General features: G+C 33.2%; 2 protein-coding genes across 6 annotated transcripts in view; one reads left to right on the plus strand and one right to left on the minus strand.

Annotated features, from left to right (window-relative positions):
• The window catches only part of LOC140040539 (uncharacterized), a 23,777-nt gene extending 19,482 nt beyond the window's left edge, over positions 1–4,295 (minus strand). For all 4 annotated transcript variants that reach the window (XM_072086555.1, XM_072086554.1, XM_072086556.1 and 1 more), the window contains exons 1-8: positions 4,211–4,295; positions 3,637–3,816; positions 3,248–3,319; positions 2,786–2,914; positions 2,102–2,295; positions 1,319–1,404; positions 1,044–1,144; positions 558–725 (exon numbers count right to left, since the gene is read on the minus strand). In XM_072086555.1, coding sequence (XP_071942656.1) covers positions 558–725; positions 1,044–1,144; positions 1,319–1,404; positions 2,102–2,295; positions 2,786–2,914; positions 3,248–3,319; positions 3,637–3,798 — 912 coding nt within the window. In that variant the 5' untranslated portion in view covers positions 3,799–3,816; positions 4,211–4,295. The remainder of the gene's footprint in view (positions 1–557; positions 726–1,043; positions 1,145–1,318; positions 1,405–2,101; positions 2,296–2,785; positions 2,915–3,247; positions 3,320–3,636; positions 3,817–4,210) is intronic.
• Positions 4,296–5,139: 844 nt separating this feature from the next.
• LOC140040546 (KIF-binding protein-like) lies at positions 5,140–16,798 on the plus strand. 2 transcript variants are annotated; one of them, XM_072086572.1, is made up of 17 exons: positions 5,140–5,342; positions 5,821–5,944; positions 6,300–6,466; positions 12,038–12,094; positions 12,296–12,360; positions 12,562–12,679; positions 12,813–12,954; positions 13,182–13,338; positions 13,449–13,611; positions 13,767–13,865; positions 14,073–14,245; positions 14,795–14,875; positions 15,079–15,116; positions 15,227–15,320; positions 15,731–15,784; positions 16,139–16,205; positions 16,346–16,798. In XM_072086572.1, exons 1-17 carry the CDS (start codon positions 5,268–5,270, stop codon positions 16,421–16,423), a joined length of 1,752 nt encoding a protein of 583 aa, XP_071942673.1. In that variant the 5' UTR covers positions 5,140–5,267; the 3' UTR covers positions 16,424–16,798. The 2 variants fall into 2 exon arrangements, with proteins under 2 accessions (XP_071942673.1, XP_071942674.1); XM_072086573.1 differs by having other exon boundaries at positions 13,215–13,338.
• The last annotated feature ends 5 nt before the right edge of the window (positions 16,799–16,803 follow it).

Below are 16,803 nucleotides of genomic sequence, written 5' to 3' on the forward strand. Positions count from 1 at the left end.
TGCCTCTCCTGTTGGGCTGGTAATGTTACCGGAGGGAATAAAGGACGCCTTGAAACTTTCATCCGTCGGGCTGGTAAAATGATTGGTCTGGAACTGCCTTCCATTACCGATGTGCACCTAGAACACCTCCAGAAAGATTTTGAACGCATTGAGTCGGATGCCTCTCATCCTCTCCACAAAGTGATCATAGACCAACTTAATCCAAGTGGTAGATTGAGGCTCCTTAGTGTGAAAACAAATCGATATGCCAAATCCTTTATTCCCTCCGGTATCATCCAGTACAACAGAAAGTCAAGAAGATAATTTTATCTTGTATTTTTTGATGTTTTTATATGAATGGTTTTATGCTATATTTATTTTTATTGTGTTTTCTTGTTATTGTGACGAGCAATGAATTTCCTTTTTGAGGATCAATAAAAGTTATCTTATCTTATCTTATCTTATGATATTTAGTTTTTTTATATTTTGAGCTAGTCTATATCCTACCAGATTATTTCAAATAAAGTTACAATTTAGCAGTCACCTTATATTAAAATAATAAATCATACATATCTTACCTCTTGTTGTTCATTGGTTGCTTTTAATTTAGCTATTGTGTGTTCCCTTGTATGTTCAACTTGTTGTAATGATAATTGAAGATCAGAAATTTGACGTTGCAACAAAACAATCTCATCTTCTTTATCTTTTACTTCCTCTTTTAGTACATCAACTTCAGTTAAGTTTTTCTAAAAAGATTATTGAAAATAATAACTAAGAAATAAACAATTTTATACATGTATAAAAGAAACATTTTCAAAATATTAAAAGGCAGTTTGATATAAGAAAACTAAATCCAAATGCAAATTACTGGAAAAATAACAATCCTGTGGGCATCAGTGGCTGGATCTTAATGAAGATACAAAATAAAATAAGTAAAAAGCTAAATCAAACTGATAAAGTAAAACAGCCAGAAATATTTTCAAGCAACACCTTCATCAGTGCAAGTTTTAAACTAAAAATCTTTATTAGTAAATTTACGAGAATGGAGGCCAAAAAGAGCCTACCTTAGCCATCTCAGAAGCATGTTTCAAACGTTGAATTTCCAAGGTTTTCACATCAATCTGACGATATAATTTGGTCATTTGATCTTCCTTATCTTCAATTTCTATATCGCATAAAACACATAAATACTTAATTAAATCATAGCACAATATTGCTAATAATCTAAAATATTCAATAATTGTGATAGAAATAGAAATGAGTTCAAGATTGCCACTGTATAATACCACACCATATTTTGGTTTTAGCTATTTTTTTTAGCAATCTTTAAAATACTTACCAGTTTGAGCTCCCAGTAGCTTATCTGTTAAACTCATTATGTCTTCTTTGGCCTGAAGAAGTGCCTTTTCCAATTTTTTCTTGCTCCTAACAAATAAATTTTTTTATTGAAACCATAGTGTAACAAGTACTATTTACGTATCGACAATAAATTTCAGCATCTTGATGTACCTCCTTTTAGACTGAAAATTTCCGAATATTTTGTTTCTGTTTCAGGACCGCGAATCTGGAATGATCTTGATGATAAACTAAAGCATTTTAAATCTCTTTATACTTTTCGTAAAAATTTAAAAAAATATCTTATTTCTTTATACTAATTTTAATATTATTATGATTGTAGTACACTGAAAGTATCTATTTTTATTTCATCGTTTTTATTTATTATTTTATGTAGTAAATTGTATTAGTTTAAATGTATGTGTATTGTTTCTGGGGTCTTTCTCGAGACAAGAAACTTGTTTTCTTCTAGAGAAGACCCCAAATGATGGCTTATTACTATGTTTTCATTTATGTGAATGTTCCTATAATTATATTATTGTATAATGCCATTGTTGAATAAATAAATGTTTTTTGAACTTGAACTTGTTTATCTGTAAAGTGAATGTTCCTATTTGTCTTTTACATTTAAAACAAATATTTATATTACCATATAACATTTATTTATTTCAACAATTTAACGAGAGTGGTCCATCCAGCTGAAGCTGATCATAGGGGAACAGCAGAACAATACAATCACATAAAATATAACAGTTGACAACAATTAAAATAAACTAGGTTGACTCACTTTGAAGCAGCCTTTCCACCTCCCATAGCCACCACGTAACGGACCATCTCCTGGTTGATTTCTTGAAGACGTTTGGAAGCTGTATCTGCTGTTTCCAAAGCATCTTGCACTTTGCTTGATAGCTCTTCTAATTCAAACTCTTGTGGGGGAGCATTGAACTCTTCTTCTAAGTTTGATGAGTGTGTATTGAAAAACTATGGTTTACAAAGATAATTGGGTCAGGATTTTATTGTTTTTTTAAATAAATACAATCTACCATGGACAAATTAAACAGAAGGACTTGCATAGGATGGGGATATTCTGCATTACATTATCAAGCTATTCACTAGGCCTAGGTGTCCTGCTCTGGGACAACTCAACGATACATTCGCAGCTAAGAAGATGATTAACAGGACTTGCGGTGGTAAGATTAAAAAACAATCCTATATTGTCAGGCCATTCACCTGGCCTAGTCAAACTTAAACAACGGTTCCTGCTCTTGGAAAGATAGCTTAACAGTATATGCGCAACTAAGATGACGTTTGTATATTTTGTAACAGTTTCAAGACAGACAGATGCAAGTCTTTCTGTTAAATTTATTTTTAGAAATACAATGATTAAATTAAATGAATAGAAAGATTTGATGAATCTAGTTCCTAGTGGTAATAGTGTTCATAAATTGAAAGGGGACTGTAGAATATAAACCTCATTGATCTGGGTGAGAAGCTTCACCCTAGCAGTAGCATTGCTCTCAAAACCTACAACAAACACCATGACTTGTTGCTGATACTTTTTCTTTTGAATAGTGTCACTTATTATCCTCTCCAACTCAATCTATTAAAAAATCAATCAATTTTAAAGAAAATTAAATGAAAATAAAGCATAACATATTTAAAATGAGAAATTTCCAAAATGCAAGTGAGTACTGCAAGCAGATCTATAGCATAACACCATTTTGATGGCCTTCAATAATTGATTTCATCCACAGAGAATAAAAGCTGTACACTTTGCCTAGGTTGTTTTAGGCCAACGTTTTGTAGACAAACCATGACCTTTAGGATCTGACAAGCAATAAAGTGTGACGCAGCAATTATAAACTAAAGGTATGGACATCAATTACAACTTTTAGTGAAAAGAGCATTACATCATTGAGCTTTAATATCTTACCAAATCAGGAACAAAATATGTAGCTTTATTTTCTTCCATAAGTTTTTCATTCAGTTCAAATGCAGCCATGGTCTAAAAATAAAAAGCAAAGATTAATTTGTAACCAATGTTTAGTGTAAAAAGACATCTAAATATAAGCATGGTGTTGATTATTGTCAATAGGCCAATTAGTATCTATTAAGATCCAAACATTATGTTTCTTATTAATTAATGGAAAAATGGGTTCAATAAATCTTATCTTTACTAAGTTATAACTTAAAATCTAAAAAAAAAAATGATTATAGTAGTGTCTCTATAACATAAATTATAAGTTGATAATTGTAAAAATGCATTAAAAAAATTTGTATCACCACCACTCCACAATATTCAATGATTTTTTTCCTTCTTACCATATCAACTCTATTGTGTATTTTATTAAGTTCATATTGTGTCTCTTCTGCTCGACGTTTTGCCATTGATCGAGTTGTTTTATCAATTACAATCTGAGCTGGTGCATCTCCACGGTCCAAAAGAGACATGGACCCACAAAACGGAGTGTTCAAGGTATCCATATTTTAATTGCTTTAAATCTAAACACAAATAATAAAGAAAAGGACAGAAAAATGTAGAACAGAACAGCAGCAGTTATTTTGGTAAACAATTAATATTATAAATATTTTATTTTTGTTTTGTTCTAAACATTTATTATAAATCTAGGCCTATGCCTAACCCGGTGGCCTAGGGTCTAGGCCAATATTATATAGGCCTACCTGGGCCTAGGCTAGCGAATGGGTAGGCCGGCCCGGGATCCGCCTGCTGCCCTAGCCTAGCTAGGCCTAGCCTCCTAATAATAATAATAATAATAATAGGCTAGCCTGGGCCCTACTAGCTAGCTTGTGACTAGATTTTAGTTAGCCTAGGCCTAGTATATTATAAGGCTGCTTAAAGCTTTCATTATAGAACCTTCAGAAAACAGTATCCTACCTGTAAATAATATTATGAGTTAAATGAATAAAGTCGAGTCATTAATAATTCATTACAACAATTAGAAAACCGATTATGTTGACAAAACACACCGCCATGACAGTTTTTACTTTGCTAATTGATTGATCACGTGGTACACGTTGCTATGATACATTCAATCAAAACCTTAAAAGTTCTGATTTGTTAGGTGCTTAATACAATTTAGTTGGTGGATCTTTAATTTTTCGTATTTTCAAAATATTTTTTTCCATATTAATGAATTGATGTGTATCAGCAAAAAGTTCAGCAAGATTGATATTTAATAAAAATGTTCGTGATCGCCGAAATAAGAGTACATCTTATTGTTTATTTGTATTATTATTTATAGGATGTGAAGCCAAATGTCTGTAAAAAAAAGACAACTTTTACACAAATTAAATTTAGCAGTTCATTCATATTACAGTATTCACTTTTTTTTTAGTGTAAGATATTTAATATTAAAGATATTATCTGATAAATAATGTTTTAACATTTTTTGTTGAATATGCAATTTTAATGTCAGATATTGGATCATGATAGGCCTATCAGATATTTATCCTACCTGGAAGTGAAATCATTATTTTTCATTCCTGTTTGTCTACGGAAGCGAATAACTTTATTAAAACAGCAAAATAGCCTTTCAACGCATCAAAAACTGATTTTATTAATATTCATTTTTCATGTTTTGGAGGAAAATACATCAAATATTTAAAAACGCAATCTGTATAATATTTGAAACACTGTTTACAAATGAACATGGTAACTGTCACCCTGGTGTATATAAAAAAAATACATCGAAAACTCCATCAATCACGCGCGCACATCGCACGTCTTTCCCGCCACACCAATACGGCAGTCGTGCCAATAGAAAATTTTGAACCGGGCCTATAGTCATTTCAGGTTGTATAAACTCTAAATCAGTCATCCATTCCATAACAAATAACCCTAACTTTTAATTTAGAATTTTGAGACCTAATCACGTTTACGATTTTGTTAAAAATAATTTCTTCATGTTGTTTATATGTTAGTGTAATAAATAATGTCAACTTTCGATCAGTTTCGATTGGCAAGCGGATGTAAACAGTACTTGGAAGCTAGGCACCTATCCGAAGAGGTTAGTCGATGGCGAGCTCGCCTGTCGAAACACCATTGTCTCCCGGGTCCATTTTACCAGTGCGTAGGCCTAAATGTTGTAAGGTGGCATCGAATAGTACTGCTACTTATGCAACAGAATACAGCATGAATATAAATTAAAATTGAGCTTAGTTAATTGTTAAATGTGTCTTTAGCCCCAGAGTATAATGATGTAATTGTATCCTGAAATTTTCTAAATAAATGAGTTTTTTAATTAATCTTAATAATAAATGAGTCAAAAGTAGGTAAAAGTTTTACAAAAAGAGGGATTTTGTTCCAAAGAGAGGATGCAACACTGTAAGTTTTGGTTCGAAAACGGGGAATAGATCGCAATGATTTGTCAGAGGAGTGAACGCAATGAAAGGAACGTATTGAGGAACAAAATGGGCATTACAAAAATAGAGAGTATACACAATTATTAGGCCTAACCATATTATGTTTGACATTTCTACATACAGCTTTCACAGCATGACCCGGAAACAGAGCCATTCAAATCAAAGTACAAGGCTCGTGAGGTTCTGGCTGAACTCAAGAAAAGTCTGAGTGAATTTTCAGAACAAGAACAACAGGATTTCTCAGAAGGTAACATCATGCATAACAAATATGTAAACAATTGTTGCTGTGTCATATGTAGTATTCGTCCAATAAAAAAGTGCATTAGTCTGAGATTCAAAATATCTAAATATCTGTCCAATGATAATGTAATGCTATCAAGCAAAGGTTTAAACTCTGTTTAGTCAGCTCTACACTATCAATATAGTGTGATGTTCCCAAATATGGTAATTATATACCCAAATATGGTAGTAATATGACATCATCATGTCCATATATATAGGCCCATCACATTTTTGTCACAAAGTTTGATAGTGTAGCTTGGTTTTTTAGCTCAATACTCATCAATTGATAATCATTCTCTTGTTCATGTTATTTGTTATAGATGTACTTGCATGTGAAGCCTTGTTGGAATACCAACTGGCTGTCAATTATATTGACACCACAGAGGTGTCAACTGGTGAAGAACATTTGAAGAAGGTTGAGAAAATGCTGCAAGACAAGCACCTGAGTTATCAGTTTGTTTCATTGCTTCTGAACACCTTGAATCAGGTACATAGTATGATAACCATAGTAGAGCTCTTCCCGGTCCCTTTTGACTGGAAACTTTGTCTAGATATGAAAGGGGATGAGGGTGAATACAATCAGTGCGTGTGAATGAGACTTAAATTCTGATTGGTAATTTACAAGGCTGACTTATTTTGAATTAAGTTAACCGATCATTCTTCTTAATCTTTATTTCTCCCTTCCAATCATTAACATGTTTGTAATGTTAATGTTGTCGAATTATATAGCACTTTTAACAATCAGCAGATTTTCCAAAAGCGCTTGAAATAAAAATTGAGATGGGAGAGAAAACAGATTAAATTACAAAAACTTAAAAAGATGGGTTTTTAAAATGGTTTTGAAATTAAAGGTGACTCTTGAATGGAATTGGGAAGATTATATTAAATATCCACTCTTGTTTACAAATCAGTTTCTGGTTCTGTGCAAAATTATCTGCAGGATTTATTTTCAATTCAAGTTACTTCTAAAATTTCACCTTTTTTAATCATTCTTGTTGGTCTGTATAGCACTTAAAAGTTTGTTGTTATTATATTGCTTGCTTTTATTTCTAAGTTTAAAAAAACAATTTATCCAAAACTTTGCTTTGTTGTTCGATGGATTTGTTTTTCACGCTGCTCCTCTAGCCAGCTACCATTAGGAAAACGAGCCCTATTTAACGTGAGCTTTTAGTACCCCGGCTAACCCGGGGTACTATAATTGCCTGTAATTGTTTTGACCCTGATCAGTCTTGTTGATGGGTAATTAACAGAACAGTGGCCATCAATCATGCAGGAAAGTATCTGGGTACTAAAAGAGGCCAAGCCCACTTTGTTTGCCAACAGCCAATCACCGACAGCATCAGGTTTCAGTTACAGCATGTTTTAATGATTAGGTAATAGTTTGATTTCATGAAATAAATGAATATTTATATAATAGCCTTTTCACGCCTTATAATTATTTAAGTAAGCCTTTATTTCCATGTTTCCTTTTCGATTTTGTACATTTTAACAACATTGTATGGGGAGCTACAAAGTTCAACCTTAGATTGAGTAGTCAAGCGATCAACCAATTACAATTGAATAATTTTAATTTTATTAATTTACCAATGAAATACATAGCCTACTACAAATGGATTCTGAAATAAACTGGGATGGTGCGATGGGATTTGGTAGGGATGTCAAGAGGTACACCATCACATCAGACTCGGGCTGAGGTATAGGCAGGGAGTTGTTATTAATAACAACTCCCTGGTATAGGTAGGCCTACAATTTTTGAGAATATGAGCGGGAAATTCAAATAAAATAATGTAGCCGTAGGGGGTGGTACCCATACGCTTCCCAAAAAGTGTTTGCGCTATATTAGTATATAGGACCAGATATATGAATTAATTAATAATACTAAAAAATCTAAAAAATAAATCTTTTTATTTAAAAAAATGTAATTGAATGAATGTTAATAAACATAAACGAAACCCATATAAATAACAATCTTTTTTATTGTGTAATAACAAGTTGATGTTATACGATATTATAATAGAGGGATTATGCCTCATTTTAGTTGTTTATGTTATTCTAAGAAAACTGCACATAGGCCTACATACATTATGTTCACTTTAGCACTCTAGTATTTTAAAACATTGATGACTAGCAATTATACACGCCCGGGCGGGTTTCCTATGTAGTTTTAAAACTTCACAGTACATTCCCGATCATTTGATAACTCATTATCCAGATGCCCTAAAATGCACCCACCTCCCCAACACACACCCGCACTCGGGGATTTTTTAACTTATAATGTTAAACTTCCTGGTACAAATTCTATTGCACACCCCGGCTTTATGACGGTTTTCAAATGCAGTTAAAACATACCCCCAGTTCACATTACTCATGTGGTCATTGATACTAACCCCAGCAAATCACTAAGCCTCCAACCCCTCTAACCTCTGCACACTGTGATTTTTTTAAATATAGTTTAAAACCTTCCCAGTACAATTGTGGTCATACAATCACGAAATATTGTGCTACCTACATTTGAGAAAGTGTGCTCCTCTTTGAGAAATTGTGCAATATGCAACATTCAGGAAATTGTGCTACCTTTTTGAGAAATAATTGTGCTAACCATTCGGGAAATTGTGCTACCTCTTTGAGAAATTGTGCTACCCATTCGGGAAATTGTGCTACCTCTTTGAGAAATTGTGCTAACCATTCGGGAAATTGTGCTACCTCTTTGAGAAATTGTGCTAACCATTCGAGAAATTGTGCTACCCATTCGGGAAATTGTGCTACCTCTTTGAGAAATTGTGCTACCCATTCGGGAAATTGTGCTACCTCTTTGAGAAATTGTGCTAACCATTCCGGAAATTGTGCTACCTCTTTGAGAAATTATGCAATCCTTTCGGGAAATTGTGCTACCTCTTTGAGAAATTGTGCTAACCATTTGGGAAATTGTGCTACCTCTTTGAGAAATTGTGCTAACCATTCGGGAAATTGTGCTACCTCTTTGAGAAATTGTGCTAACCATTCGGGAAATTGTGCTACCTCTTTGAGAAATTGTGCTAACCATTTGGGAAATTGTGCTACCTCTTTGAGACATTGTGCTAACCATTCGGGAAATTGTGCTACCTCTTTGAGAAATTGTGCTAACCATTTGAGAAATTGTGCTCCCTCTTTGAGAAATTGTGCTAACCATTCGGGAAATTGTGCTACCTCTTTGAGAAATTGTGCAATCCATTCCGAAAGTTGTGCTACTTCTTTGAGAAATTGTACGTACGGTATACCTATTTGAGAAATTGTGCTATCTTTTTCACGTTTTTTCATCCCCTTCATAATCCATATTCCTATATCTTACCATGCACCAACTCATTCCAAATGTTAAAGGATACAAGATAATACTGTGACGGGATTTAATATATGTGCCAACAATACTTTATCGCATTATGCAGGTTCACATTTTTAGTCGCGTGCACGCGACTCTATAGTTCACTATGTCGGTCGGTCGGTCCGTCTGTCTGTCGGTCCGGTATCACTATGCATGTTATCGCTTTCTGACCTTATCTTGATATCAGTTTAATCTAGCTAAGTCAATTTTTCACAGTATATTCCTTATGGCCAGGAATCGATGTGGTTATGTTTTCACGGTGCGCAATAAAAAATTACGCGGTCTACGCACGATTTAACGAAATCACGTTTGTAATCATATCTTCACAACCATGAATCACAATTAAATAAAATTTGGTACTCATAAATTTCAGGGCATAAATCATTATATGGCAATACAATTACGTGCGTAGCGCATGTAACGCATGCGTACGCGCGCTTAAAATTTTCAAAATTTATTTTCGATGAAATAAGAGTACGTTTCAGGCAATTTTAAGCGTTTACAAAATTGCCATGAGTGCGCAGATTTTTGCGCGCGCACTGCGCGTTAAATGTTATTGCGCACTCTTTTTGCCCGATTTCTGTTTTCTTGACTTACTTTTCAACTAGAAATTACGTTATATGAGCACGTCAAAAGTGACAGGCTACGCACGTGTAAATTAAAAAAATATAAATGTTTTTAAACATTTCAACATTTTTACACATGTTCAGTAGTTCACTATGTCGGTCGGTCTGTCGGTCTGTCTGTCGGTCGGTCCGGTATCACTATGCATTGTAGCACGCGACTTAATGGCTGTTGGCCTTGTTTTTTAACGGACAGGAATTTTTTAAGAATATATACTCTATAAAATTTAATTCAAATTAGGCCCATAATATATGTTTACATGGCAATTGTTAATTTTCAAATTAAAATAAATATATAACATGCACATACAGATTTTATTCAGTGTATTAATTACAGTATCTGATTTTTTAGTTAATCGTTAAAATAATGATATCCTGGCCTATAACAAAAATGTTCCATCTGTAACATTAACAACCATTTTTTAATATTTACTTAGACCTAATCTATTGATTACAATTCAGGAGTTACAAATTAAGAGTTAACATTTTTGGTATCATTACTTCACACAACTTAGACAAACAAATGTCACATTAATGTGAAAAAAAAACTGAACTATTATGTATTGAGAAAAACATAAATATATATTTCCTCCATAAATGTGCATACAATTGGGGTATACTCAAGAAAAGGGGTTTATAATTGAGACATAAAGTAACTATTATATAAAATATGATTATAAAATACAGTATTTAATTGTTTGCTTATAATTTGAAATAGTATTACTGTACTATTTATTATAGGCCTATATATTTAACATTAGAGGGGTGGCAAATCCATAGAGATCATTTTGAGATCTCAGCTGAAGAACATGAAATAGTTTATAAATATAGTTTTAATTTCAAAACAAAAGTTTTTGCTTTTCCAGCGATTTTAGTCTGGGTGCACAAAACACAAATTTTTATTTTAAACTCATCTCTACAGTTCATTCTTTGGCTCCCTGCTGTTAGATTAGAACTGACCTTGCTAACCACAAGGCCACTTGCATTCTTTAATTTTGTGTGCAAAAAATTTACCCATGGTATAATGGTGGTTTCTAAATACAATGAGTGACCAATTCCAAAATAGGCTGTGCATTGCAGCCAATCAGAAGCAAGGAAGGCTGAGCCTGGAAGATGAACAAGGTGTTACGTGATTTATTAATTGCCTAAGACATTAATGACTGGCTTTAGGCAAAAATAAACAAGTAAGATGCCAGAGGCAAAAGCTCACGCTAAATAGGGCTCGTTCTCCTAATGGTCCCATGAGGACTACTCATTCAGAAGCTATAGCGTGCAGCAGTTATAGTATCTAAGGCCGACAGTTTTGCTACTTTGTAAACTCGACTATAATTTATAGATCCCAGCTGCTGGACCCAAAAAACGTCTGGGAAAAGGGAGTCTAAGAGGGCTCACGGTTGAACGATTTTGGATTCTCGTCCTTTGATTGGTTGCCGCGAATCAACAGATTGTGGAAGAATTTTCTCACTTGTACTACCGTGAAGTCACGTTGTCTCTAGAGGGTATTCTGCTGCATGCCTACGGGTTGAGGTCACACACACACAGCACATTAAAGTTCAAAATTGACCATTTTTTAATGGACATGTGATTCATAATTAAAGTACTATCTTTGATTTGTATGTATTGTTGTGATTAAAGGACATCTTTTTGATAATTAATCATAAATATATCTGAAGAAATAACAATGATTAATTTTAAAATGTAGAGCAGCGTTTTTTGTAAGAAATATTTCTTGTTTAATATATGTTGAATAACAACAAAAAAAAACAATATTCACAAAAAAAAATCAAGACTCCCTTGAGTCTGCCTATGTATAGTAAATCTTACATTAATAAATGTCAACAATTAAAATAATTGGATTTTTTTATAGAATTGGGATCGATTAAAAATATTCATTGGTTGAGCAGGCCATCAGTTCATCCAGGGAGATGTATCTCTCCCTTTTGTTCCCACATTTATGTTTCCTGATGATGACATTTAATAACATTACAATAACACAGTATCTTTTTTGTATTGTCTATTATTACCACTATTACTTAAAATATAATGATTATGATAATTTTTTTTTCTCAATGCATAGATGGCAATACTTTGGAACACAAGAAATGACAATGAAAAAGCTTTGCAAATTTTACTGGTAAATCATATTTGTAAAGTAAAATAATTTGGTTCTGAATAGTAGGTAGATATGTGAATGTACTGTACACCTTCTATCAGAAAATAAAGTGGGTAGGCCAATGTAATGATAAATTGAGGAATTCCTGTAGCCACCTCAGTTATTGTAATATGCACACAATTTTGTTATTAATAAATTGTTATTATTTTTGTTTTCTTGCAGAATGCACAGGATTTGTATAATAAATATAAAAATGAAGTTGATAAAGCACCTATTTACATACATGAGTGAGTTCACTAAATTATTGGTATGGTATAATTGTATATCAGTGTTTCCCCAAAAAACATTTTTATTTTATATCACCATGTATCATAGAACAATTGAGATAATTCATGATGGTCCTTCGTTGTAAGATCATCTACAGTTACTCTTATTTCCTGAAATTCTGTATTTCATCTCAACAAAATATTTGTTTTTTTAAATTTTAGACTGTTGGATAGCGAGGAGAAAAGCGATCACGAAAGATGGCAGGAGTTTGAAAAAGTATACACTCACACATTGTATTACCTAGCTCAGGTATATGGTGCTCAGAACGAAAATCACAAGGTAAATTACTGTGAAAAAATACCCTTTTTAAGGGTCAAACTCTTTAAAGGACCATATTTATTAACTGGCTAGATGTATTCATTGACCACATTTATTTTCTTTTCATAACATTGTTCTTTGTATTACCTTTTAGTCTGCAAGTTACTGCCAAATAACACTACAAAGGCAGCTAAAGTATGATCAGTACGAGCCTCTAGAATGGGCTTTGAACTGCGCCACCCTTTCACAATATTACATCTGCCAATCAAACTATACGCAAGCTAGGCATTGTCTGGGTAAGTTATATATTTTGTAACCACGGAAAAATACATATGTTCTTTTGTCAACTTTCCATGGTAGAATTTCCCACTTGGCCACCTTCTCCACCTCGAATCCAAAACGATACAATAGCCCATTATCAGCTCTTACTAAAAATTTTATAAGCTAGGCATGACACACTTTTACTAAGATCCTTATGAATATGTGTTTATATTTTTCTACATTACATATTTTCTTCTTTTAGCAAGTGCTAGCTTTATATTTTCTTTAAATAAAGACAAAGGGGAGAAAAAGACTGATGAAGATGAAGAGCAGAGAAGATTGGAAGACATTGCCAATCGTGAGGCTGACTTGTACAGATGCTGGACCAAATATTGCATCTCATTACTTCAAGATTCCAGGTGTGTCCCACTCTTCATGTTTTTGTACACACTGTTGTTAGATGACTTGTTTAATGATTATGGTAGAGTGTGAATGAAATAAACCATTACTTCACACTATTATTTTCCAGAGAAAAACTACTCGTTGAGAATGCTGATGAAACCAGAAAAGAAAAACAAGAAAATGATGATGATGTTGATGAAAATAAAAAACTACATGAAAGGTTTGAAAGCTTAGAACTGACGTCTTTAGAAAGTGAAGTTACTGACCAATATGTTACAGTATTTGAAGAGGTAAAGTATAATGTAAAAATGTCACAGACAAGTCTCGAACCCATGCTTCTCACATGCTAATCCAATACCTCTTACCATTATGCCATAACATTTATTGACTTGAATTAATGTTTAAATATTTAATTATATTTGTTTTTGTTTGATTTTGTTTTTAGGCTAGATGTGTGTTTTTAGCAGCACAGAAGTGGATAGGAGAATCAAAAAGATTTTACGAATTTGATGGATTTGTTTCAGAAAATATAGAAATTGTCAAGGTAAGCAAACAATATAGTAATAATTATTTTCATAATTAAAATAAATTACTGAAAATAATAGTTTTAGTCAAGCTTGTTTTATAACAGTATGTAAATCATTTTTTGTAAACAACAACAACAGTGGCCAATGGGAAGAGATTTGAATAGTTGTTACTAAATGTGATTGGTCAGATTTTGCCTCAATCTAACATTATTATTTCTGTTTAGGATCACAGTACGTTATTTAAATTATTAGCTTTCTTTGAGCTTGATCCAGAACGAAAGTGTAAGATGTACAAACGCAGAGTAGACATGTTACAGAATGTTATCAAGCAATTAAATCCACAACATTTCCTGCTATTGTGTAGGCAACTGATATTTGAAAGTGCTGAAATTTATAGGTAAGCATCTTAAGCTCTGTCTACACTATCAAACTTCATGTGACAAAAAAATGTTATGTGCCCATATATGGACATGATGATGTCATATCACTACCATATTTGGGCATATCACTACCATATTTGAGTACATCAAACTGGTTTGACAGTGTAGAGAGATCTTTAGAAGAGGAGGTTGGATGGTTTGGTTCATTCTAAAGTCGGTTTAACCGAAGAGTTTACATATAGATTGGCTAGAGGGCAGACTCTTGTCTAGCATTTTTTGTATAATGTGTTAGCGTTTATATGCTCAACACGCTTAGTTGTGTAACGTATGTTACAATGTAAAGAATACCTCTCACAGTGATACCCTCAACACATGCGTAATAGTGAGCAACTGCATAGGGGCGTATCAACTGATTCATTGCAGCCGCCATCTTTTTGGTTGGCTCCCTCTCCATGAAGAATCATTTTTCTAACTGCGATAACATTTAATTGGATTTCAGTCTATAGCCAATCTATATTACTATGGGTTTTTAACACTGATGCTTCTAATTTTAATTGTTTTAATAGTGAGATGGTGGATTTCAAAATCAGTATAGCAGAAGAGGCACCTCCTGCCAGTCAGCATGCCGTTAAAAAGATCAATATGCTGTATGTATTATTTTTTTGTATGTTTGAAGATTTGCATAGCAATAAAAAATATAGTAAAGTTGAAAATGTAATTATCATTCTAACATATATATTGTAGAATGATAACCAAAATGTTTAGTATAATGGTGTACATTGCAACAAACCTAGTTTTACTAGAGTTTTATTCTAGGCTTTGAGTAAATAGTTTAAACTTTGTTTTTCAGTATTATGAATTCAATTGGCCAATACCAAGCATTTATAAGTAAGTTGTATATTTAATGTAATTAAATATGATTTATAATGGCTTGTTTGAAAAATTGTGAATATAAAATATATTGTGGGTGTATACTCTTACTTTGTAATCCGTTTTAGATTCTTTGCGTAAACCTGATGAAACAATGCCCGATACTCTAGAAGAAGATGTGGTTAGACCAGCAATGGTTGCATACTTTTGTATGGGAAGGCTGTAAGTAGGCTTATTAAGTTTTTTAAAAGCCCTACTAAATACCATAGTAAAGTAGTTTGTGGTGCATCATGTGTATCCAGAAGGAAGTACTACGTCTCAATGTTTCAGCTGTTAGACTACAACCATCTTCGGAGTAATAGGCATGGTGTACCTCAAACCTTATTTTATCATATAATTTTCTGTTATAATATTTTGATTTTGTAATCAGTACCCTTTCACATTGCCTAGCAAAAATGTACACACACACTCGGGCGTCAACACCAACGTTTTGTATGCTTTGTGCGCCCTGGTGTGTGTGAACAAGAGTTTTGCTAGCCGATGTGAAAGGGTTATAAGTACCACATAATATAAAGCTCAAAGTTGTACCCTTATGGATAATGTAATGTATTTGTAAATGTCATTTTTTAAAGGTATTCTAAACTCATAGGTGATCCTAGGAATAAAGTGGAGAATCTTAGACACAGGTAAGAAAAGTTCTTTTTCATTCTGAAATAGGTTCTGATATTCTATGCTCATGTTATGCACATAATAGTATACACTAAATGGGTTATAAATGGGTTTTCTCGTTGTAAAAAGAAAAGGTGTGACACCGATGTCATAAAGCTATCACTATCAAACTAGTTTGACAACAAAATGTAATGTGCCTAAATATGGTAGTGATTTGACATCATCGTATCCATATATGGGCACACCACATAAAGTTTGATAGTGCAGACAGAACTGAGCAAAAATATAAAAAAAAGGTAATTACTGCCTTTGGATGCAACACATGCCAGATTGAATATAGGTATTTTATTTATTTATTTGCTTTGTTTTAGTGTTATGCAATACAAAGAAGTTGTTGACTATTGCAAGAGGCACCCTGATGTAAAGAGACTAGTTGAGGTAGGCAAAATAATGAGTTCAAATAATATATCGCATGTGATTGGTCAAATTACTTGCATTGGGTCCAGGTTGGGAACTCACTCTGAAATTGTTGCTGTTCATCACTGTCATGTTTATCAATTCTTTCATTGTTTTTGCAGGCAGAGCTAGATATATGCGAAGAGATGGTACAGCTTCTTCCAGCACGCATTGATCAACTTATTTCAGGATTTAATTGAAACTGTGTAAGAGTCGAATACAGTAGTACGCGTCGTCTGATGCCAAAACCATGAAGAAATATTGCTATTTATAAGCCATATTTGTTCAAATAATTGCAAAATAGGTTTGCTGATACATGCTTTCCAAATCATTGAACCCAGATTTGTTGGGAGACTGAACAATGTGTTGCTTTTTCCAGGATTGGTGAAGGCACCTGCTGTCCTGAATCAGTGTCAACTATTTGCTGTGTAATATGTAAATCAAGTCAAATGCACAATGAGCCAATCAGTGGTCTGGGCAATATATAGGTATGCCAAACTGCAGGCTTGAAATAGAAAAATGTAGTTTGTGTAAAGTGTCATTTCAATCCATGGTATAGTTTCAACGCCTTTATAATAAC

This window comes from Antedon mediterranea, chromosome 2, assembly GCF_964355755.1.
Source record: "Antedon mediterranea chromosome 2, ecAntMedi1.1, whole genome shotgun sequence".
In the NCBI taxonomy this organism is placed as follows: Eukaryota; Metazoa; Echinodermata; class Crinoidea; order Comatulida; family Antedonidae; genus Antedon; species Antedon mediterranea.

Excerpts from the sequence above, each read along its gene's own strand:
- LOC140040546 (XM_072086572.1), top strand. The coding sequence starts at position 5,268 with ATGTCAACTTTCGATCAGTTTCGATTGGCAAGCGGATGTAAACAGTAC. Across the intron at positions 13,339-13,448 it reads TCATTACTTCAAGATTCCAG|AGAAAAACTACTCGTTGAGA; the intron begins GTGTGTCCCACT and ends ATTATTTTCCAG. Across the intron at positions 13,866-14,072 it reads AAAATATAGAAATTGTCAAG|GATCACAGTACGTTATTTAA; the intron begins GTAAGCAAACAA and ends ATTTCTGTTTAG.